Source organism: Arvicanthis niloticus, chromosome 15, assembly GCF_011762505.2.
Source record: "Arvicanthis niloticus isolate mArvNil1 chromosome 15, mArvNil1.pat.X, whole genome shotgun sequence".
Lineage (NCBI taxonomy): Eukaryota > Metazoa > Chordata > Mammalia > Rodentia > Muridae > Arvicanthis > Arvicanthis niloticus.
In genome coordinates, this window is record NC_047672.1 from 3,073,797 (window position 1) to 3,097,731 (window position 23,935).

At 45.6% G+C, this 23,935-nt stretch overlaps 1 protein-coding gene and 1 pseudogene across 2 annotated transcripts in view; one reads left to right on the forward strand and one right to left on the reverse strand.

The window, feature by feature from the left end:
* The window catches only part of Dpp6 (dipeptidyl peptidase like 6), an 859,276-nt gene that overhangs the window by 82,195 nt on the left and 753,146 nt on the right, over positions 1-23,935 (forward strand). The window contains exon 1 of one of the 2 annotated variants that reach the window (XM_034518902.2): positions 16,421-17,184. The exons of the other annotated variant lie outside the window; for it this stretch is intronic. Coding sequence (XP_034374793.1) covers positions 17,134-17,184 — 51 coding nt within the window. The 5' untranslated portion in view covers positions 16,421-17,133. Of the gene's footprint in view, positions 1-16,420; positions 17,185-23,935 lie in introns of those variants that run through there. 2 annotated transcript variants of the gene reach the window in all.
* LOC117720540 (nucleophosmin-like) overlaps positions 18,676-23,935 on the reverse strand; it is a 105,352-nt pseudogene continuing 100,092 nt past the window's right edge.

A 23,935-nucleotide genomic window follows, 5' to 3' on the forward strand; every position in this document is an offset into this window, starting at 1 on the left:
TTCAAATGCACCTCTGCAAAGGCAGAGCTGGAATGGTAGGTACCCAGGCTGAGCAGGGATCCCACTGAGATGAGGCTGTGGAATTGTCTTGGTATTTGGTTGATGTCAGATCTGCATGTGTGCAATGCTTCTTGAGTAGGCTCCACTGGACTTTTGTGTAACATGCTGTGGGAAAACTTCAGGGTGCACCGGTGGTGAAGGTGTGAGAAGTTAATGGATCCTCCATCATTATCAGGAGCTCTCGGTCCACCCAGGGTTTGTCTAGGTACAAAACTATGCGGATGTTATTTTTTTTCAAGTCCCACTTGCATACTGATGTGTTTGTTACATTTCCTTCTAATTGGTCATTAGCATATGTCTCCTAAGGACAATTTGGGAGGCCCTGCCAGCCAAACTTGAATTACAAGCTTTTGCTTTCTGTTGATTCTCCTTGTCTGTCTGCTTGAAAATGACAATTTTCTTTGCCATCAGCTGAAAGAGACTAAGCTGAGTCAGAATGAGCTTGCTAATTGCAAATGTGCAGAAACTGTAGCTTGTCTTTGAGGGAGACACAGCACAGGAGGGAGGTTTGTTTGCCAAGAACCAGGCCCCTGCTTCCTGGCTCTGAGAAGGTCCCTCCAGGGCATGGTTCACTGCAGCTACATCATTGAGAAGACAAACCTTCTGGCATCAAGGAGAAACAACAGAAGTGACACTGGCAACATGTTCTTTCCCTAGGGCACATCATGAGCTGGCCTGGGACTGTGGTCAGTGATTGTCAGCCCACTTATAATACCATCCCAGCATCATAAGGCAGGATTCAGGTGATCCCACAACCCAAGTGTCACTGTTTCTGAAAACGCTTTGCACCTTGGAAGGTCTATCTGGGAATACCCTTTCAGGACTGTGGGAGTTCATTCTGCCAACTTTGTATACTCGATGCTTTGTAGAACTTTTTTCTTGTCTGCTTGAAACAGACTTGTTTGATAAAGTTTAGATTTCCTTTTGCACACACGGATCCCTGACGCTGAGGGGGAAGGGCTGTGGTAATAAGTGCCTGAAGTAGCAGAGGCAGCCTTGGGTGTTGTCTGCCACAGTGAAGACAGCGCTGTGCTATGTTGTGACAGTTTACCATGGTGGGTGGTGACACAGTGACTTGGTGTTTACACTCAGTGATAGCTGGCTCTGCCATTGAGAAAACTGTTGCTGTGGGGATGCGTTGTGTGGAGGGAGCAGATGTCTCCTGCATTACCTGCTAAATTAGGATTGTAGCCCCCAAATGAGAATGGATGCAGAGAACATAGACGAAAGTTAGGCATTTGGTTCTGTGACTCCCCCTTTGTGCCATGAGGTTATTGCTGTTCATGGGGAAGAGGCCTGAGGTGGGTGAGGGTTGGACCAGTAGGACCCTGCACAGAAATCTTCAGTCAGGAGCTTCAGCCTGCATTCATTGTCCTTCCTGGGTCTAGTTCCTGCTTTCCTCGGAGGCTCCCCCAAACCTATCAGAAGAGTAGCTACCCAGCAATGAGTGCTTAGCACCAAGCCACCCTTGAATGTTTTCCCTAAAATTTCCCCAGGCCTTTAAAATTGTATCTACTAAGTAAACTTAGCACCAACATGCAGTACTTCGAAACGTTCTCCCTCCTGCCATGAGCACGTCCCATTGTTCTTCCGGTCATTACCCTAAACTTCTTTACAATCCTTCCAAACTCTTTACAGTTTTCTAGGTCTTATCATTTCACCAGCCAACATGGTACACACACACAAACACACACACACACACACACACGCACACGCACACGCACATGGGCGCATGCATGTACACATACTCTCACACACACATTTACATAGTCACATGCATGCACTTGAGTGTGTGAACACACACACACACACATGCAGGCATGCATGCACATGGGCGCATGCATATGCGCACACTCACACACACACTGACACAACATTTACATATTCACATGCATGCACTCGAGTGTGTGAACACACACTGGCACACACACACTCATGGTATTCAGGCAACCCAGAGAACAGATGAGTGAATCATCAGCACCTACTTTTCCTGCTTTAATCATGTAGGATATGTTAATTTTTAAAAGCCTCGTGCTGAGACACTTCGCCAAGTAGCAGGTGGTCCAGAATTGCGTTTTCATCGCTTTCCCCATGTCAGGCAGAGAAATGCTCTTCTCTCCAGCTATCCTACCATGTGCTAAATGTTCCTCTGCAGTTACCACAGATAATTATTCTTTTCAGATCATATTTAGACGATTAGAACTTTTAGGGTAATTAACTTTATATATCAGGATGAAAGCCTTTATAAACTTAAGGTGATAGGATTGATGTTATTAACAATAACAATTACCACTAGCCATAGACCCATTATAGTTTGTATGCATAAAACTAATCCCTGCTGTAAAAATATTGGAAGTGATCACCAATGCAATTTAACATCTCCAAATGCAAAGCTTCTGCATGGCCTCACCCAGTAGAAACTGAGAGCAGGGTCTCATTACAAAGAATGGTAACAGGGCCCAAGGATCTCAAGGCTGAAGACTTAGTTTCACCCTAGGAGCCTACAATGAAAGAAGAGAACAGACTCCAAAAATCATTCTCCGACTTCCACTTACATGCCTTGGAATCCCCCCATAGTAATAAATAAAATTTAAATAAAAACCCTGATAGTTCTTTATACAAACCTGGATCCGAACAGACATCTCTGAAAAGAAGATACACAAATCACTGAGACTGAAAAAAATGGCCACGTGTCTATAGTGAACAGAGAAGGTACACATTTGGTCAAATACATCTGTTAAATCACTATTAAAAAGAATCTGCATTTAACCAGTGTGGGTAAAGATGCAAACATGTATTTATTTTTGCTGGGCAACCATTTGAAAATAAAGAGGTGCCCTGAAAACCTACAAACCAAACCTCATGTCCTGGATGAACCCACAGCTGAAGATAAAGCTGCATTCTATGCCAGATCTTTAGTAAGATGCAAACACAGCCCAGGAATCAGCCTTGATTTTCCCATGCCAAACACAGGTACAAAAACATCACAGTGGAGCCCACTAGTAAACATTTGACATTTGTTGATTAAAAATAAGACAGTAAACCCTGGAAAGTCAGATCAGGTGCCAGACTGGCTCCACTCTATGATCCCAGCTCTGTAAGTACGGATTCCTTGGCACCACCTACCATCCTGCCCATTTGTCATCTTTCCACTGCAGTGGTGTAGAGCAGTCCACAGCCCAGCTCACTCTCTGTTTCATTTTGCTATGTTTTTAGGTGGTCTACCTAAATAGTACCCCAAGCCATCTCGCTGGTGTGCAAGACTTTGGGTAAATGAAATTGAAAATACAGACAGACTCTCCTTCTATTTTTACCGAGAACCCAAACTGGATGAGGCAGCCTTAGCATGCTTTTCCTTTCCTATGGTTTTTCTCTTTACACATATGTCTGTGTGGGTCCACATGTGTTTGCAGGTGTACAAACATGTGTGTGCCTGTGCAAGTTGACACTGGGTGACTTCCTCCATCTGTCCCATGTTATAGAATAAGGCAGAGTCTCTCTGAGGACCTGGAGCTTTCCAATTCCCTTAAACTATGTAGGCATCTTGCTCTGGGGGCCTATGTCTCTTCCTCGTTAGCTCTGAGATTGCAGGCAGATCTCCAGGCCCTCTGAGTACATATGTTAGCAGGGAGGTCAGACCTCCCAGCCTCAGGATTCTTTATTTTTTTATTTTATTTATTTTTTTATGTGTAGATCCATGTCTATGTGTTTATGCCATGTTTACAGAGGATGGAAGACAGGAGGCAAAAAGGAGGCATCTTTAACCACGTGTGAGAGCATCTGCACCATACTTGACACACACGCAGTGTGAAGCATGGACATTGCGTCAGAATAGAGGGCTGAATGACAAATGGTAAAAAGCTTTCATTGGTATAAATGTGAGAGACAATGGCCACAGCAATGTTCCTCCCTACATATGCACGCACACACACGCGCATACACACACATACACACATGCACACACACACACACGCACACGCACACGCACACGCACATACACACACACACACACACACACACACACGCACACGCACACACACATACACACATGCACACACACACACACACGCACACACACATACACACACGCACACGCACACACACATACACACATGCACACACACGCGCATACACACACACACACATGCACACACACACACACGCACACGCACACACACACACACACACACGCGCATACACACACGCACACACACACACACACACGCGCATACACACATGCACACACACGCGCATACACACACATACACACATGCACACGCACACGCACATACACACACACACGCACACGCACACACACATACACACACACACACGCACACGCACACACACATACACACATGCACACACACACACACACACATGCACACACACATACACACATGCACACACACATACACACACGCTGTTGGGCAGTATTGGCAGTGATGGATTCTGGGTAGTACTGGTTAGTGCTGGTTACTATGTGATGGTGGTATTGAGTGCTAAGTAGTGAATGATGCATTTGGTATTATTTGCTGTTCTGGATTCTGGTGAGGTGATTGGTTCTCTTATTGATATTCTTCTCTGCAAAGGTTCTGGGACTGAGTTTCAGAATGCAAATAAAATGGCTGATATCTTTCGCCTGTCTGCGATGTTGCTGTCACCTAGTAACTACAGCCTGAGTGACAGCTGGGATACAGATGACAAATGTGTCCATAACTCTGTTACACACATCCTGGCAGCACATAGTTCATTTTTAGCCCTTTTGTTTATATGTGGAGTAGTCATTATAGTTTTTTATAGAAGTCATTTAGGCAGGGTGTGTGTGTGGGGGGGGTGCACATGTGCACAGGTAAGGCAGAGGTCAGTCTAGTGTGAATTTCTGCAGCAAACATCCTACTTACTTATGAGACAGATTCTCTTCAATGCACCTGGCACTCACTGAGCAGGCTGAGCTGACTGCCAGCAAGCTCCAAGGGTCTGCCTATCTCTGCCTCACCAACACTGGGATTACACTCATGCACCACCATGCCCAGCTTTATACATGAGTTCCATGGATCAGGCATGGGTCCTCATGTGTGTGGTTCTTTGTTGTAGCAAGTTGGCATTTAAAATTAACTGTCACACAAATCTAATCTAGAAGAAAATTATAAATGAAAACACTAATCCCATTCTTACAATGCTGAGAGGCTAATGTTAAAGGTCTAGACATTTACATTAAGAAATGACATGAGTTTGCATCTTTGGTAGGAAACGTGAGTGGGGCTGTATTTTGAAGAATGAGGAGAGCTTGTTGTGGATGGGTTATTCTGAACTAGAAAGGTGGAAGGTGTTCTGTGGTGACAACGAGTGGACTGTGAAAGCAGGTGCTACCCAGAGGATGGAGGAACTAGTGATGGGACACTGACCCCCCTGAAATGCAAGAAGGAAGTACAAATCATTGTCAAGAACATCTGAAAGGGGTATCATGGAAGGGGGAACTTGAGTAGGTAAGAACAAAGAGAAATGAAGGGAGAGACAGGTGCTGTTATTTAGAGATGATTTTCGCTTATTTGTACATGATAGCTGTAGGTCAGAGTCTGCAGAGACTCTTGGCCCAGAGATGGTTAGAGTCATGGAAACTATACCTGGTTAAGACAGAGGAGCAGAGAGATAAAGGCTGTTCATCAAATGTGAGGCTCACACTCTAAAGAACATGCAGCCCCTGACAGGTTTGAAACTGCCCAGTTCTGCCTAGTCAAAACGCCTGCTAAGAACAACATCCAGAGTGGGGAAAAAACAGTTTGGGGCCAAGACTATTTTTACCAATGTAATGATGGTGGGAAGCATCCACCCAAAAGTCACTGAGAAAGTAGGTGGGAAGAGCGGAAGAGAGATATGGACACACAGAGACACAGACAGTGCCCACAGATACGATCAGATGTGCAATCTCAAGCGGTTAGCACACTTCAGACACAAGTGACCAGATTCAGACACACTCAAACAAGAGTGATGGGACGATTTCAGATAGAATGCTAGAAATGAAAAGCAGTTGTTGTATGAAAGGAGGATCTTTCCAATTGTGTGGCTCTGCTTGTGTCTAAGCCTGTGAGGCACATGCATATCAGACTGCCACAGAGCTTGGAAGACAGCACTGCATCCTCTGGAACTAGATTTGCAGATATTCGTGAGCCCCCATGAGGGTGCTGGGAATCGAATCCTGGTGATTTGAAAGAGCAGACAGAGATTTTAACCACTGAGTCATCTCTGTGGTTTCTGACATGAGGCTTTTACTGAGTAGGTTGTCCTGTAGTCCCTGTAGTCCCTGTAGTCACTCAGATGCAGAGACGACAGTGAATACAAAAGTGCAGAGAAGATTGTCGTGAATACAGTCTGTGTTGGAAACATCGCAGATGCACTGCTGCTTCTAGAGAGAGAACCAGACAGAAATTGCCATAGATGAGAATGCTTCCAATGTAGCAGAAAAATAAATGGGTTGGAGACGCATTCTGAACTCCAGGCAGATGGAAGCAAACACACAAGAAAATCCTAAAGCATGTTTGACATAGAGTAAACACCAAAAGCTGAGACACAAGAACTGTTAAGACCAGACAGAGAAAAGACGCTCACTACCTGCCCCAAAGTAGAAACAACAATATCAACTAATTAAATTAGGAGAAGAGGAAGCGGAGAGCAAGCAAGGAAGCCTGCACTTATTTCCCACTGACCTTGACTGTGGCTGACATGTGACTTGCTTCAAGTTCCTGCCTTGACATTCCCTCAGTGATGGGCTATCACCTAGGATTGTGAGCCAAATAACCCCCTTCTCATCTATTTGTTTGATCGTAGGTTGTTTGTCGAAAGATAAATGAAATTAGAATACTATGCAGCAACAACACCGATTGCTGTAAAGACTTGGGGCTGTGTGGTAGAATACACTGCTGCAGGGAGAATGTCTCATAAATGAGCCAGTGTCCCTCAGTAATGATATAAGTCAAGCTCACTCCTTCTAACAGACCAGTTTCTAGGTATTTGGTCTTCAGACCTTTTTTATACATGTGGATCAAAATAATGAACTGTGAGATTATTTATGTGAGCACCAAACTGGCAAACAGTTCCAAAGCCACTCAAGAAGAGGATGGACCAAATATAGTGTGTGCACACTAAGGAGTTCTATTCAACCAAGAAGATTAGCTATGGCTACACGCGGCATCTGTGTCTCCCCATCCTATGCCCTGGTGACAGAAGCCACCCTCAGAAGTGTACACATTGGGCTGACTCAATTTACACACATTTTAAAGGTCTCAGAAACCAGATAGTTCTACCTAGAGCTAGAAGTCAGTACAGTGGCTGTGTCAGAGGAGGACTCATATATGGATGGTGCACTGGGGAAAGCTAGGGGATTCTTTAAAGGTCACTGTCTTGGCCTGGCCAGGGTACCTGGATGGCGTCACCTCATGAATATAACTTAATAAACTTACTTACAGATTTCTCCACTGACGTTGTACTTCAACAAAATGGGTTTTTACATGTTTAAATAGAGAGAGAAAAGGTGAGAGATAAAGAAATGGTGGGTAGGGATGCACAGAACTACCAGACCAATACGAAGACTGTGTGTATTAAGCTGGTGTGCCTGGAGTGTAGAGTTGATGCAAGATGGGAGGAGGGGACAGGGAGGCAGGGAGGGAGGAGCAGGAGAAAGAACGTGGAAAAGGGAGGGAGAGGGAGGTGAGAGGGGCATGGGGGAAGAGAAGACAAGGGAAGGAGAGGAGTGAAGTAGGAGAGGAAAGAGTGAGCTGCCACCTCCAGGGCCTGGGAAAGGCTGGAAGCTGCAGCTCTCCAAGGTTCTGAAAAGCCACACCCCGCTCCTGCAATCTGGAAAGCCCCAGAAGAGGTTTTGAGGGAGACACTGTACACTTTGTATTTTGAATGCTTTCAGTTGAGCACATGGGGAAGGGACAAGCAGGTGGTATGAGTGCAGGAGCTGAGAAGTCATGTGAGGGGCCAGGCAGGGGGACCCTAACCCTGGGTGTGAGCAGTGGTAGAGCGAAGAGTAGCCACATTAGTCACGCTGAGGGGTCACAAAAAGAATGTGGGGAGCAGAGACAGGAGAGTTTCCAAGGATGGCCCTGGGTTTAAGTTTGCAGTCCATGTTTCTCTGTGATTCTAGAATGCCCCCGAAAGTCATATAAACACACAGTTCTTAACTTGCTCTTAATTAAATGCCTGTATTGACAAATCAATACCTGTTTGTATTCTAGCCCAGCAATGATAATTGATGAATTAACTTTTTTAGAGATTTATTTTTAAACCATGTGTGAGTATTTTGCCTGCATCTGCACCTTGCATTTCTCTGGTGCCTTTGGATGCCAAAAGAGAGCATGGACTCCCCCAAAACTGATATTGTACACAATTATGAGCCCCAAATGGGTGCTGGGTTTGAACCATTGAACCTTGGCTTTCTACAAGGGCACCCAGTACTCACAACCACTGACCTATCTCCAGCTTCTGCATTAACTTTTTGTTGAGTTTTCTTAATCCTTCTGATGTGTTTTTAATCTTACTTGGGACAGAGCAGTGGTGAACTCAATAGGCCAGTTGCATTAGAGACAGAAAATAAATACCTTTAAAAATCTAATATCTATTTTTAATTTCCTATCTTTTGAAAGAAATATACATACAATTTCAGGCATGTGTAAATCATTTTACACTGTTCAGGGAAATTAGTGAGGAGACATATTTATGAATGTGCCTCTAAGTTACTTGCTTTCCTTGAACAACTTAAGTTTGGTTATAATTTTAAGCTGTCTTTGATATTTTGGGGTGCTTGTAAGTTTTATGATAAGCCAATTAAAATCCTTCTTTGCCTAAATCTCTTTCCCTTGTACATTAGTCCCAATCTATAGATGTGTGGCTGTTTCTTCAAAGGGACTCAAAAGTAGATGTTCTTGTGCTCCTGACTTTGCAAAGCTGCTGTCTAAAAGACATCCATAGACATACTATGTCATCCATAGACATACTAGCTCTTACCTGCTTAGCTGTATATGATTCTAAATATTCACCAGTTTTTAAAACTTGATGTGTGTGTGCGTGTGAGGGGGGGGTGTACTCTGATGTTTAAAATTCCAGAGAAGCCAGCTTTCCTGAAGGAGAGCTGGTAGGGACTAACCCAGCAAGGGATCTGGTCAATTTCTGTCATTCTGTGGAGCTTATAACTTCAATGGATGTGGGTAATAAACCCCTGAGCAAGGGCAGAGACAGAAAAACTAACAAACCGTAGGATTCTTGATTCACTGTAGGAAAGGGAGACAGGGCCAAGGCTCAATGTCACTTGTGTAAACACTTGGGATTTCTCACATCTATTTTCAACAGCAGAACAATGCTCCTCGGCTTTAAAGGGCATCACTATAAAATGTGACCTGTCAGTTCTTGATGCACTCTTTGAAGGTAGGTGACAGCACAGACACACCTTTACCTGTTACTTCAGTTGTTAAGGATTGTTCATCAGCTGTCCATCAGTCACGGTTTAAGGATGTGAGAATGCAAACAAATGGCTGGCAGTGCTGTCTCCAGTTTAGTATGAGAGAACTGACATGCACACACAGACAAATGTGATAACTTATAAGTGTTCTGTTCTAACTGTGGGAAAGATGACTGACCAAACAATTAAATGAGGTGATAAGTACTCTGATATTTAAAACTTCAGAGAAGCTAGATTTCCTGAAGGAGAGATGGTAGAACTGACCCAGCAAGGGATCTGGTCAGTTTCTCTCGTGTCCTGGGGATGTCAGTGTGAGGTTGTAAAGAATGATATAAAGGATGACGTAAAGGATGGTGTAAAGGATGGTGTGAAGAATGGTGTGAAGGATGGATGGTGTGAAGGATGGTGTGAAGGATGGATGGTGTGAAGGATGGATGGTGTGAAGGATGGATGGTGTGAAGGATGGTGTGAAGGATGGTGTGAAGGATGGATGGTGTAAAGGATGGTGTGAAGGATGGTGTGAAGGATGGTGTGAAGGATGGTGTGAAGAATGAGGATGCAGAGGATGATGTAATGTCAGCCTTAGTGATGCTGGACTCAATAGACTTTATTAGTTGGTTGGGTTTTTGAGGGTTTTTTATGTTTTGATTTGGCATATGTGTGGTGCATGTTTTTGCATGTGTGCAAATATGTGTGTGGTACTACATGTGTACCTGTGTGTGCATGCATGTGGAGGCCTGAATTGAAATTATTAATCACCCTGGAATGTACCTAAAGCTTATTCACTGAGACAGGGTTAAACTCCCAGTCAAACTTGGTACTTTCTAGTGTTGTTAGTCATCTTTCTCTGAGGCTTCCATCTCTGTCTTCCAGGGCTGGGATTATAGGCAGGCTGGCATACGCACTGTTCATGAGGCTTTCTGGGGTCTAAACTCTGGAACTCAGACATTTGTGGTGCCTTAACCACTGAGCTACCTTCCTAGACCAGTATCACCAGTTTACAAGGGTGAGCCATGTGTACCTCAACTCTACACCTTGATTCCTGCCAAGGTGCCACAGTGCCCCACCTCAATCGGTATGAGAATGTCTAGCCACCCCACTTTATTCCCTGATTCCACCTCTGAAGTGTCGATGAGAGGAGGAGCCCTCTCATTTGTTGACAGTGGATCTGACCACATCATTGTTCCCTGGGGACTTGGGTTGACAATCCAGTTTCCACTGGATTGGCTCCCACAACCTGAGTGACTACTGCCAGCGATTCCTGAGTGCCTCTTGAATTTTACCACACACCCTCCTGCCTCTGTATTAGCATTCTGAATGACTCATGACATCCTGCTGCAGAAGCTGCCATCCTGGCTCCAGCTCCCCGGTGGTTACATTGATCCTGAGATGTAGTTCAGCCTTGGCTCTCTCTTTAGCTCATCCTGATCTTTGCCCCAACTTCCTCTCAACACTGACATTTCTGAATCACACCGCACCATCAATAATCAAACCCATCACGCCTCATTAGTGTGGTGACGTATTTGAAGTTAATTTGCTTTACTTCTGAATGAATTGGGAGAAGATGAGGGACAATATACTACATACACCCTCCAGACTGTTACTGCATGTATGTTCATTTGGTAAAGTGAATGCCAATCATTCTTATGTTTCCAGAAGATATGATCCTGAAAAATTTATGAACAAATTAAGTTATATAAGGTGCCCGATGCTTTCAACAAAATAGAAATTATTACATTGTAATATCAGTAATAAATTTAGTAAGCATAAAAGCAAGCCATGGTTAAGAATAGGGATATATTTTTTCCTTTTGCCTTTTGACAAAGGAATGCTCTTTGACAAATGGAGGATTTCACATGTTGATTTTTTATGATAAAGTTCACCCATTGCTATGACTTTGATGCAAAATCCAACTCCTGTGTATAACCCCTTGGTCTGTAACTGTTAATCCTGTTTGTGGGGGTTGTGGTACCTGTAAGAAGTAGAACCTCACTGGGAGAAGTGAGTCACTAGAGAGTGGGTCTGGAGGTCTGCGAATTCCCCTGCCTTCCTGTCCTGTTTCTGCTTCCTGGTCTGCTGAGATGTAAGCAAGCAGCCTGCCTGCTGCCACCACACCTCCCTGTAAGGAAGACTGAGACACCTCAAACCATGAGCCAAAATAAAGCCGTTCTTTCTTCAGTTTCTTTATTTAACTAGGCATTTTCTTTTTGAGATTATAACTTAATCATAACATTTTCCCTTCCATTGTATCCATCCATTCCTTCCCATATACCTTTCCTGCTCTCCCTCAAAATCATGACCACTTTTTCACTAACTGTTTGTGTGTGTGTGTGTGTGTGTGTGTGTGTGTGTGTGTGTGTGTACATAAAATTCAGTCTGTACAATACTGATATGTGTTTCTTCAGGGCTATTTGCCACTGGACAACCAATTGGTATTCTTTTCCCTGGAAGACCACCTCTCCTGCTCCTGGATTTTCTCAGTTGCCAATGTTTTTTGTGTATGGCTGAGGTCTCTTGTGCTTTTCCCATCCACTTTGGCATATTCATTGATGTGATTCTTGCTCAGCTTATTCCTGTGCAGTCATATTGGTAAGAGTTTATGGATGTAGCTTCTGATATTGCTAGCAAACACAGCCTCACAAAAATGCCCTGATCTACTGGCATTTACAGTCTTTCCATGCCCTCTTCCGCAGTGATTCCTGAGGCTTGGGTGTGGAAATGTTTTATAGATGTATCCACTGAGACTGGGCCCACAATTCTGCATTTTGATTGATGTGATTTTCTGTGATAGTGCCTGTCTGTTACAAAGAAAAGATTCCTTAATGAGGGGTGATGATTATACTTATTTATGGGGATTAGAAGAAATGTTAGAGATTGATGGTGGGGATTATGCTGATTTAGTAAATTATCAGTTATTGATCCTCACCCAATAACCATAACTTCACTATCACTGAATAGTTAGCTAAGTTTCTAATACCTAGTTTCCCTCCTGTTAAAAAGGCCATAAATTCACTGAGAGAGCTGTTGGCTACTGCCAAAGTGTGATACCACTACTGAGCTCTTAGGATTATGATGCCCTACTGGCCATCATTGTGGTTCATAGCAGTCATAGCTGGGTAGAGATGTTGACTGCCTCCCTCCTTTGGAAGCATCCATGATGCCTTCTGGTACCATGAAAGTTAGTCTTGAGGGAGGGAGCATTCAGGTCACTTTCAGCTCAAGGGTCTCTGGAACCTGAGTCTGAAGTGCATGGTATCTTCAGCAATCAGGATTTACCTTCCACCTCTGGGATGTAACCAAAGGCAGCATCAATAGGCTGTGTGTTTGAGGAGTCTCTCGGACAGTCCCAATCCACAAAAGAAGACTCCTCATGTCTGTTAAATTGATGGTGTTTTAAGGTGGTCTTTAGGGGGAACTATTAGAGGGAGCTCTGTTATCCCAGATGAGAAAAAAAAACATTAAAACTATATATGTCTGTCTGTCTATCTATCTATCTATCCATCCATGAAGTTGTATGTATATAACTTCATGTGTCTATCTATACATGAAGCTATAACATGAAGTTACTGGGTTTTGCTTTTATTTTTGATAAATATGTTAATAGTATGATCCGTTGTGGGCTTTCCAAAACCCTTATTTTTATATTACTTACCTACTGCCTTCTCCTGTATTCACTTCCCTCCCCTCCTTCCACTCCCTCCCCCTCTCCCCAAGGAGCCCCCCCTTTCCCATTCCCCTTATCATATGACTTTATCTTGCTATTTCCCTCTCTATTGCACCCTGACTCTCTACCCTGGTGGTCCCATTTTACTATCCCTGTTTTTGTACTAACTACTGGCTATGTACTCACATCTGAAGAGTTGAAGCTAGGACCCTCCAGGAGAGACTGTGAGGTGTTTGACTTTGCAATCTGAGCTATTTCACTCAATATGATCTTTTCTAGTTCCATTTACCTTCAAAGTTCATGATTTAATTTTTCTTTACAGTTGTGTATTATTCCATAGTGCATATTGCCACATTGTCATTTTCTATTTGTTGGTTAAAAAAAATTCGTGTAAGCATTTTAATAAAAAGGAAGACAAATAACACACTCAGGTAATCACATTCTTTTATTTAACTTTCAAGTAACAAGTTACAAGATTACAGATTACAGATAAAATGACAAGGAATTTGTTCTTGTGCTGTAAATATCACCCAACTGCAAATATGGAAAGGAATATTGAGCCAAAGTGATCAAACCCAAGCTGCTGTAATGAAACACTAAAGCCAGCACTTTAGAAATTAAGATTGGAGTAAGGTTTAGACATGGCTGCTGGGTGGCTGGTCTGGAGTCAGCCTGCCAGGGTTCAGGGGATGACACATCAGTGTTGAGCAAAGGAGAGTGCCCTACAGTCTAGGGTACACCAAGTGTCTCAAACAGATGGAAATCTTAAGTAGGCCTCTTCTTCTCACAGACGTCAAAGGGAGCAGAGTGAACCACTGTGAAGCCTCAAGACACAGCTGATTCTTGGGAGAGAACCCAAGGACTGCATTTGTGTTTGTCAATCTTCCAGTGTCCTGGAAAACTACATGTTGTAAGATATTAGAAAACAGAGCAGGCCTTTGAGATGCACTCAGGGTTAGATGAAGTCATGTCATCCATGGCTTTATAAGAAGAGGAAGGTGGAAACAAGTCAGCATGCCTGCTCTGCTTTACCCTGTGACACTCTCTGTAGGGTCCCTGTCAGATGTAAAATCTCCCTTCTTGAACTTGCCTACGTTCAGAACCATGAACCTTAATCATTTGTAAGTTACTCTGTAGTGTTTTTATAGGGACAAAAAGACTCAGACAGCATCTCTGCTCAGAATTGTAACAGTATAGATTTAAAAAAAAAAATACTATGGCTGAGAGGGGAAGAGATTCAGAAAGCCAGGATTTCCTTATAAAATGTACTATCTAAAATTAATATAAACATTGGCATCATCCCACATTTTTCCTTATTCTCCTACCTTCCTTCTCTTTCATGGAATCACTGCTGATTCTCCTCTCTTTTTTCCTCAGCATCCCACAAGGCTGAAGCAGATGGCTTATAGGGAAGGCATGAGCAGCCATGTGCTCAGAACCTCCAGGCCACCTTATTCCCTTCTCTTCTGCCTCTTTGGGGTCTACTGCCCTGTCTTCCTTCCCTGTAGGCTTGGGACAAACAGTGGGCAGAAATAACAGAGCCCAGAACAGCAGGACCAATGACCGTTGGGTGAGCTTTAGAGAGAGCTGGGGGAAGGCTCTGGATGGTCACTGGTTTCTTAGACTTGAGGGTTTGTCTTCGTCCATCCTTTCCATTTCCTGGGGTCATTGCTATGAACACGGCAAGTTGGCAAGCATCCATTGCCATTGTTGTTTCGTTCCCTCACCTTGTGAGGGAAGGCCGCTGTGGACAGCTGTATGAGTTCCTTCTCTGTTACCATGGTGAAATATCACATCCCAAAGTGACTTATAGAAGAGTTTCTTTTGCTTATGGCTCCAGAGGGGCTTACGGACCACTGGCCAGAGCAGGAAGTTAAGAGCTCACATCTCCAGATGCAGGCAGAAAGCGCGTGAAGAGGAAGTACTGTAGACACTCTTAATGGCGGAGGCCCTCCCTTTGGTAGCACACTTCCTCCCGCAAGGATACACCACCTAAACTTCTCCGCCATCACCACCAACTGAGGAACAAGGGTTCAATTGCCCAAGACTAAGGGGTACTTCTCATTCAGAACACTTGTGTTGACCTGGCCTTCTATGGCCTGAATGCTTATATGTACCCCAGATTCAGATCCTCAAGCCCTAACCCTGGAGAAAATGAGATCAAACAGTGATTAGAAAGTGGTGGAGGCCAGAGAGAGGAACCCCCGAAGAGTAGAATCACTGCCCTTACAGAGACCCCAGAGAGCCATCCTCCTCCTCCAGCCACTCAGGGCAAGAAGCCCATCCACCTGGTAGTGGGGAGGGATTTATCCTGGGCCTCTGGCACTAGGAGACTGTATTTCTGTTTACAGTATCTTAAGTAGCCCTAACAGGAGATTTTATTCCCAAAAGAGACAGTCCTTACACTGTAGACTAGAACACTGCACAGCCACTCTCTAAGCCTTTGTCCTCAATTTATCTCTCTCCCCTCCCCTGCCCACTTCATCTGTAGCCTGCGTGCCAGCTACCAACACCTTTGAGTATGTGTGATTGTGCACCGTACGCTACACACTACACACTGTGTTATGCATATACGCTGTGTGGGAATTGGCTTAAGTCGCTCCTGTGGTTTCTTTTCTTACAGAAGATCTTTTGTGAATGTTAAATAGGCTGAGAGAAGTTTCCAAAAATCTTTTCCAGACTGGCTCCCGCCGTTGCCCTTCCCTGGCAGGTGAGGGCGCCCTTCACACACCTCCACAAGCCTGAGTTCATTTGGGTTTTTGGAGCGCTCTAGGTCCATCGGTAAAAGAATGTGCCAGCCTTGCACACTCCGGAGCTCCCCGCTGTGTGAGACAATGTTGAGCAAATCGTGGTTGTGAATGATCCTGGGGGCGCTCTGGGTTGGTGAGCCTGGAATCCAGGGGAAATAGAAGTGGGTCTGGAGTTCCACTGGGCTGTGCCTTTGGAGGGGAGTGCTGGCCCGAGAGACGGATCTGAAGAAACAAGGGCACTATCTGGACTGTGGCTGGCTGGAGGTCTGGAGGGCAGTGACTAGACTAGGGTTGCAGACGTCATGATGGGGCTCTAAAGACCCAGCAAGTGAATCTGTAGGGTGCAATTCTCACTATCAAGGCCACTGACTACAAGTCGCCCCAGTGCAACCATGGAGACACCACGTGTGTCCCATAGTAACCCGAAACCACATTAAATATCAGCTGCCACTCAGGCTCCTCCCGCTTGCCTCTAGCTCCTCCGCCAGACTCTCAGCGGATGTGTGGAGTCTGGCTCCCTGTGACTCTGCTCCCTGATCTGGGAGGCGCAGCCTTAGGCTGGTGGCTGCTCATCTATCCTAATCTCGCGCGGCTCCACCCACAAAGATCACCCTGGAGCCTGTTTGTAGTCACCCTCTTGCTGGCCAATCCCCCTGGCAGCTAAGCTAGCTGAAGCGTGCTGCAGCCCAGGGCTTCCAGGTTCTGCTCAGCAGAGGCTGAGGCCAGCACGCGCACGCGTGTACACACACACACACACACACACACACACACACTCCCGGGTGTCGCCACCCTTGGGGACCAACACTGTCAGCCAAGCATCCCCGCCCAGAGTCCTGGAGTGCACAAGGCTCTTGCCACGCTGCCGCTGTTGAAAGCCAGCTCCTAGGACACACGCCTTTGCTCACAGGCAGCCACGTCCTCGCTCGCGCAGCCCTCAGCTTGCTTTTTGTTACAAGCCGCAACCCCAGCGCCTGGCTCCCGATTCTTTCCTGGTAGCCACTGGGAAGAGTTAATTTCAGTGGGATCTACCTGGGAACACAGAGGGACAGGAAAACAAGGAGCTGCCAGAATTGTGTTTTCTTCAAAACACCATCTCCACCCAGTATTCGCTGCTGGGGTCTACACTTGGGTGCTCACCAGAACAATGGATTAAGTTACTCTTCTCTGGGCCAGAAGTGAGGTTCAAGACTCCGAGCAAAATGAAGGAAAAGGCGATGATCAAGACTGCTAAGATGCAGGGCAACGTGATGGTGAGTGCTGTGGGGTGGGACCCACGTTAAGTAATGTATTGGGGAAGCAGACCGCAGAAGTCCTGAATTTCACCAGGAAGTAGGAGACTGGATTGGTGTTCATACACCGCAGGACTTCCCACTTGAACCTGAGGGTGTGAATGATCCAGTATCGTTTTTTTGCAAATGGGAAGTTAGTGGTTTGGTGGTTTCTGTCTTCTGGGTGTGTGGCTTCATTGCTTTGAGCACAGGCTGTGAGTGTCTGTTGAGTTTCAAACACACCCCTAAAGCTGTTGTGGAGCAGGCACAGAGATAGGAGGTCACTTCAGACAGGAAGTACCCCCTGGGCCCTAATGCCCCCACTTGGTCTCCTGGGTGCAGGTCAGGGCTGAGACCTGTGGGGTTTCAGCCTCCAATATACTCACTGTGCCAAACTGCAGATTGGAGGCAGACCATGTCCATAGCTGCTGAGCAGTCAGGGGCCTTTCCCCCAGGTTTGGGAAAGCTGATTGTTTCTAAGGTAGGAGGCAGTGGTTGCAAGTACCTTTGAAGGATGGAAGACCTCTGGGGGATCCCCAGAATCTCAGGTCTGTGGGCAAAGGGGAATCCTGGCAACTTTGCCAACTTGAGGACCATTATCCTGCTTTCTCAGCAAGATAACTTCAGCCTGCTTGTGGCTAGCTGGTCTGATATCAGTACCCTGCTGGTGGTGTCAGTGGGCTGAAGCGTGGGCCCAGAGGTCAGAGTGTTGGAATCTCATGGTGAGGACTGGGAGGTTGCCACCTAGTTGATGAAAGGCTCTGTGTGTATTTACTGTCTCTCCAGTTACTCTGTGGGCATTTGCTTTATGTGTGAAGCAGAGGCAAGCAGGGATTGCCATGCTACTTTAGAACATTCAGCAAGAGATGGGAGACTGTTTATCAAGCAAGGTCTGTAGTTGTTTACTACAGTGGGTTGACTGTGTGGTAGGCTGCTGTGGAGGTATGCGTTGGAGAACTAGTCTGTCCAATTCGAAGACTCTGCTTAAACAAAGAGAAACAAGAAATAAGAGTGTGTTCAGATTATAAAAAGTACCCCACCCTCAGTAAGGCACCTGTTGCCTGGCACAAAGAAAGCCGAGGGTTTAGCTCAGAGCCTGGCTTCGGGACTGAAAGAGTGGTACACAAAAATCTGTGTTGATACCTCCCTCCACAAACCGTCATTCAGTGCCTCTTCTTGGTCTGACTAAGCTGTGTGTGAAACTATATCTGCTTTCCTAATTTCTTTTGCCTCCTGTTGGTAGGTTATGATAATCAGCATACTTTTGTATAAACAGGTCAGAAGTACTTATGAAACATGCCCAGTGTGTAATATCCATCCACACAGTGGTCCCTTGTCATATCCTGCCATACCATGGTAACATGCTAATCCAGCTGGAACATTTAGGTATGAGGCTACAGACATGGATTAAGATTAGTTATGTAAATAACATGTGATCAATGGCCATAGGAATCTAGTGTCAAGTAAGTATTTCTAGCCATAGCCGGCACGGTCTGCTGTGGAATAGAGACATTTTTATGTCTCAAAAACATGTGAGGTCTCCTTTTCCACCCTCTCCCTCTCGAAGGCTGGAAAGCTTGCTCACCCTGTATCTCCTCTGCTCTTTGAATATGGTTACCCACGTGACACTCACCCTTCTCCGAGCCTTGCATATTACCGTCATTAAAGCCAGCTGAACTGAGCCCAGGGGATTCTGCGGCAACCGGTACTTTATCCATCATCTGGTGGGTAGAGAACAAGGTGAGATGTGTGATCACTATACTTTTAAATGTTCTATCCACGCTTAAGTTGATAAATGGGAGTCTGGCTTGTAACTCATTTGAATTTCACGTTCCAGCTAAGTCTCCGTAGTTCCATCGAATGACACTTTCATGTTTGCTCTGTTAATCGGGGGGCTCTCATGGATTCCTAATTCTTCATCAGTTGCCTTGGAAGCCTTGTTAATCACAGTCTCACCTGGGTTGGATGACTGGCAGTTCTTGGCACGCCAGGCTTGATTGGAATTCAGGTGATATTTAACATTCACTGTGAGGACTGCATGATTTACGTGGTTCCGACAGGTGAGTGGTCGGACGTCTCAGTGCCTTAGCTAGCAGCAGAGCACCTCACAGTGAGTGGCTTTGGGGCATCCACATCCACACAGAGGCAGGCAAGACAGGGCTGAGCTCTCTGTGCTTAGAGCTGACTGTGTGAGCAGAGACGGAGTGGCAGAGAACCCTTGACCCTGCCCAGTGGTTGTAGGGACGCCAAACCCAGTCACAGCTATGCACTGGATGCCTCTTCAGCCAGTTTCCTCCCCACACATGGTTCTAGATGTGGCCCTTTCAGGCTTGCAGACCCATTGTGTTACCAGGATCCCCACAAGGACTAGACAGCACCCCAAGGCTGGTCCTGTCTGTGCCATGTTGCCTGGCTGAAGACTCATGCTTACCACTAATTTTATTCCCTAAAACTGTTTTAAAACTTCATCTCTGATTGCAGTTGGGTGACTTAGAGAAGGCAAATATATTGTTTTGCTCCCTGGTCTTATTTTGTGCTATTCAATGAGTAGTTAAAACATAAAATGCCATTGGTGAAATCAATCCACAGAGTCATTCTTGACAGAAATCTATTTCACAGACTTCGGATACTCGAATATTAACAGACTAACCCTTCAACTTGCCATGTCATGTACTGTGACAGAAACTAAGACGTTTCATTCTTGTGGAACAAAATATTACTTTTAAAGTAATGCCATTTTTATAAATCCTCCTTTGAAACATCTTAGGTCCTCAACATGCACATTTTCCATCCAGTGTCCTTTACTGCTGCTGTGTTGCCATCCCACTAACATGTAGGGGTGTCTCCTCCTGGAATAGCTTCAGTCAGAAGTTCATCATACAAAGGCCACTGTGTCACAGCAAATCTCCCTGCTCTGTTCCTATGAGCTTTTTCCTGACACCAAGGTGCAGGGTAAAAGTTGGTTCAGAACCAAGTCTAGGGGCTTGCTCTGGTCTTCAGTGCCTGCCTCTGTGGGTCCTCGAGCATTTGATAGCAGAGCAGGGCCTAGGTCTGCAAGACACCTGGATCCTTAAGAATCTGTGGCCAATTCGAGGGTGGGGAGGTGGGAGTGGGAGTAGATGGGGGCACACCATCATAGAAGCAGGAGGAGGGGGGATGGATGGGATAAGGGGTTCCTGGGTGATGGGGGGGGGAATGGGATAAGGGGATAAAATCTGAAATGTAAATATAATATCCAATTAAAAAAAAAAAAAAGAATCCGTGGCCAGTCAGCTATGGCTCTAAAGAAAGTTGTGACCTGGAAATTCTTGGCACAGGGAAAACTGAAGTTTTTCTTGTGGCTTCTGGAACCCAGTTTGCATCTGTTGTCACTGGCTGGGTGTTCTGGTGACACTATAATGCCTCTGGATCATAACTGTCCAAAGTCTGGTTTTCTTTCTTTCAGGCTCATGGACTCCAGTCTCAGTCCATATGTGGGTATAATGAGCAGAGGGCCTTTGGGACCTTTAGGTGTGAGTTACTGTGAGGTGCCACACCCTGCTGTGGAGCCCTCCCTGGAAACAGCCTCTCTGCTTGGGAGATGAATTACAGGGTCCAGCTTGTATGCTTTGTTGCGGGATATATTTAAAATGGTGGCATTCAATCTGGCTTTTCTTAATCACCCACCATCTTCCCGACTAGGCTAGGCCTGAGGACACGAGCAGCAGTGTATTCTTGCTGCTGGCGTGGCTCAGGCCGCTGGTTCAGGCGGCTAGAGACACTGGCCCTGCTACCCACAAGACACCAGCTTGGGAGATGGCTTTGCTGATCTTCCACACTGTCTTCACAAGTTTAGGCTGAGCCCAGACCATCCCACCATCCACGAGGGCCCGGTACAAATGAGACTCTAATGCTTAGATTATCCAAAGGCTTTATATGTTTGGTAATGCCCACCAATCAGAGGTGTAACCCAACACCCAACCTAGATATACCAACTACCTTTGACTGCTAGAGACAGGCACACATCCACTTCCATGTTACCCTCTCTCTCCTCTCTCTCCTCTCTCTCCCCTAGCTCCTCCTCTTCCTTCTCCTCTTCTCATGACTCCTCCTCTTCCCCCCCCCCCCCTTACTCCAACCACCTTAGCTCCTCCCAACAAGTGGGAAAATTTCCCCAATACAGTCCAGGGCTCCTCTGCCCCAGGGAATTTAGTGGCAATCTGGCCACTGACTCTCACTCCTTGATGATATGAAGCTCCTCACACTGGTTGTTAACACAGACATGATTAGTGTTTGAAAATGATGCACCTGCTAAAAATGGGTCCAAGTATATATGGCTTAGAAGGTCCAGGTTTCTGAGCATCCTCCCTGTGTGCCCATCAGGACTCTCCCTATCAAACTGGCTCTGTGGCATCTATTCCCAACATCTCCCCTCTTCAGACTCTTCTTCACATGTCTATGTTGCTGTTTATGTTACTCTCTATGCAGGAAAGCCAGTTGAACATTAGTCCACACCATGTAGCTTCCCAGAAGCAGGAACATCTTAAATATGTGAACCATAAGTAAATGTGTGCAAAGTTGGGACTGGGGCCATGTCTCAGTCATGAAAGGATTGCCATGTATGCACAATCATAAAAAAGTGCCCCAAGTGCAGCACTGGGCAGACCTTTGGAGTGTCAGCCCTGAGGATGCAGGACAGAAGGGGCCCTTGAGCTTCCTAACCATACAGTCCAGCCTAATTCATAAGCTCTGGGCTCTAGTGAGTATCCTGTCTCAACAAACAAAGGAGAAAATCCTGAAAAGGACACCCAAGGTTGGCCTTCTTAAACACACACACACACACACACACACACACACACACACACCTGTAAGTTGGTAAAATTAGCACAAAAAAATTCTCAAAGCCAGAAGGAGATAGTCACCTCAGGATGCTTTATAAGTTTTCTTGGGTAGAACTTTAGAGGAGAGAGCTGTCCTGTCTTCTCCAGAGCAGGCTTTCGCTCACATGGCCTCTGGGTCTCTGTGTCTGGGCCTGTCAATATGCTAAGTTAGTGACTTGCTGCCCCACAGCCACTCCACTTTCTGGCACTCTAGCACTTGTTCTCTCCACCCACCCACCACTCTGCTCTATTCCTGTTCACAGTTTGTGTCTGAGCTCCATTATCCCCACAGGGAGGCTGCACTGTGACACACTACAGCCAGCTACAAATCCCTTTGGTGGTGGTTCTGCCAGGGCTGCTCAGCCAGGGACATCTGCTAGCCAAAGGCTTAGGTGATGTTTCTGGAAGGCTGCTGAAGAAAGCCTGAGCCTGAGCCTGAGCCTGAGCCTGTGCCTGAGCCTGAGCTCCGTGTTCTACTGTGTGGAAGCATTTCTTCAAGTTCTAGTGGATCAGACAGAACAAGAAAAGACTACATACAGACTGTTATCCTAAAACCAAAGGGCTTGCCTAGTTCAAGGAAGAAAATAACTCTGGTCTTCATGCCCTTTTTGTTTGGAGGGGCAAATAAATTTACCTTAGAACCTTTGTTTCATTTCAACTTAATGGTTTAAAATAAGTTTACAATGTGGGAAAATCTGGTGAAGTCCTTTGGTTATAGCAACCAGTGCTACCTGAATAGCCAAATTACCCTAGGAACTGAACCACACACCAGACCCTGTAAGTCTCATGTGTATTCTGTGCTAAGAATGTAGGGGCACACACAGCCAGCCAGCATCACTTTACCATCCAACCTCACTCCGCCTGGGGACTGGAGAGGTTGTCCTCAGGAGCACAGTGGATCTTAGAACGATCACATTGTAGAACTATCTGGAAGAAACCCATAGGAGATGAAAGACTGAGACTCACTCATTGAGAATGGAAGCTTTCAGCCCCCACAGTGGTGCCACCCTTCTGTGCAACACCTTATGCTCAGTTATCCAGGCTGCGGCCAGCAGAGTGGGGTGGATGGTCTGCTTCTGGGACAGAGGCCAGAGCACATTGTCATCAGGTCCAAGGAAATAATCAGAACATTGACTGGGACACCTCCTAATAAATGCACAGTAAAACCTGGTTTCTGAATTGTGGGGGAGGCAGAATTTAGGACGAGACATGTAACAAAGGCAGAAAAGAGAGAGAAAGGAAGAGACACTCTCAGCTGCAGCAGAGAACAGGAGACAGCAGTGGGAGGAGGGGTGTACTGAGATAATGGACCAGGATGTTCTTGTTACTTTTTAACCAGCTCACACTTAAAGATGGCACAATATGGAAATATTGAAATGTTTCCATAGACGCATAATATTTACATCATGTCGAACATTAACATTCCTGTGTTTTTATTTTATATGTATGGGTGTTTTTCCTGCATGTATGTCTATGCACCACATGCAGGTAATTCATATGGAAGCCAGAAGAGGGCAGTGGACCCCCCAGAATTGGAGTTACAGGCAGTTATAAACTATGGTGTGGGTGCTTAGAACTGAACACAGTCCTCTGGAAGAACAGTCAGTGCTCTAACCCCTGGGCCATCTCTCCAATCCCTTTAATTTTTAAAATTAACTTCTCCTTCCCCCTCCCCATCTCACAAGTGTCATAGCCCGTTTGTGGATGGTAGAGGATAGCTTGCAACAGTTGGAGCTCCCCTTCCACCTTGTGATTCCTGGCCTTGGACTCAGATCCTCACACTTGGTAACAGCTGCCTTTACCCTCTGAACTCCCTGGGGCCCTGGTCCTTGTTTGCGCTCCACTTGAAAGTTTGTTTCTAACCAAATGGAAAC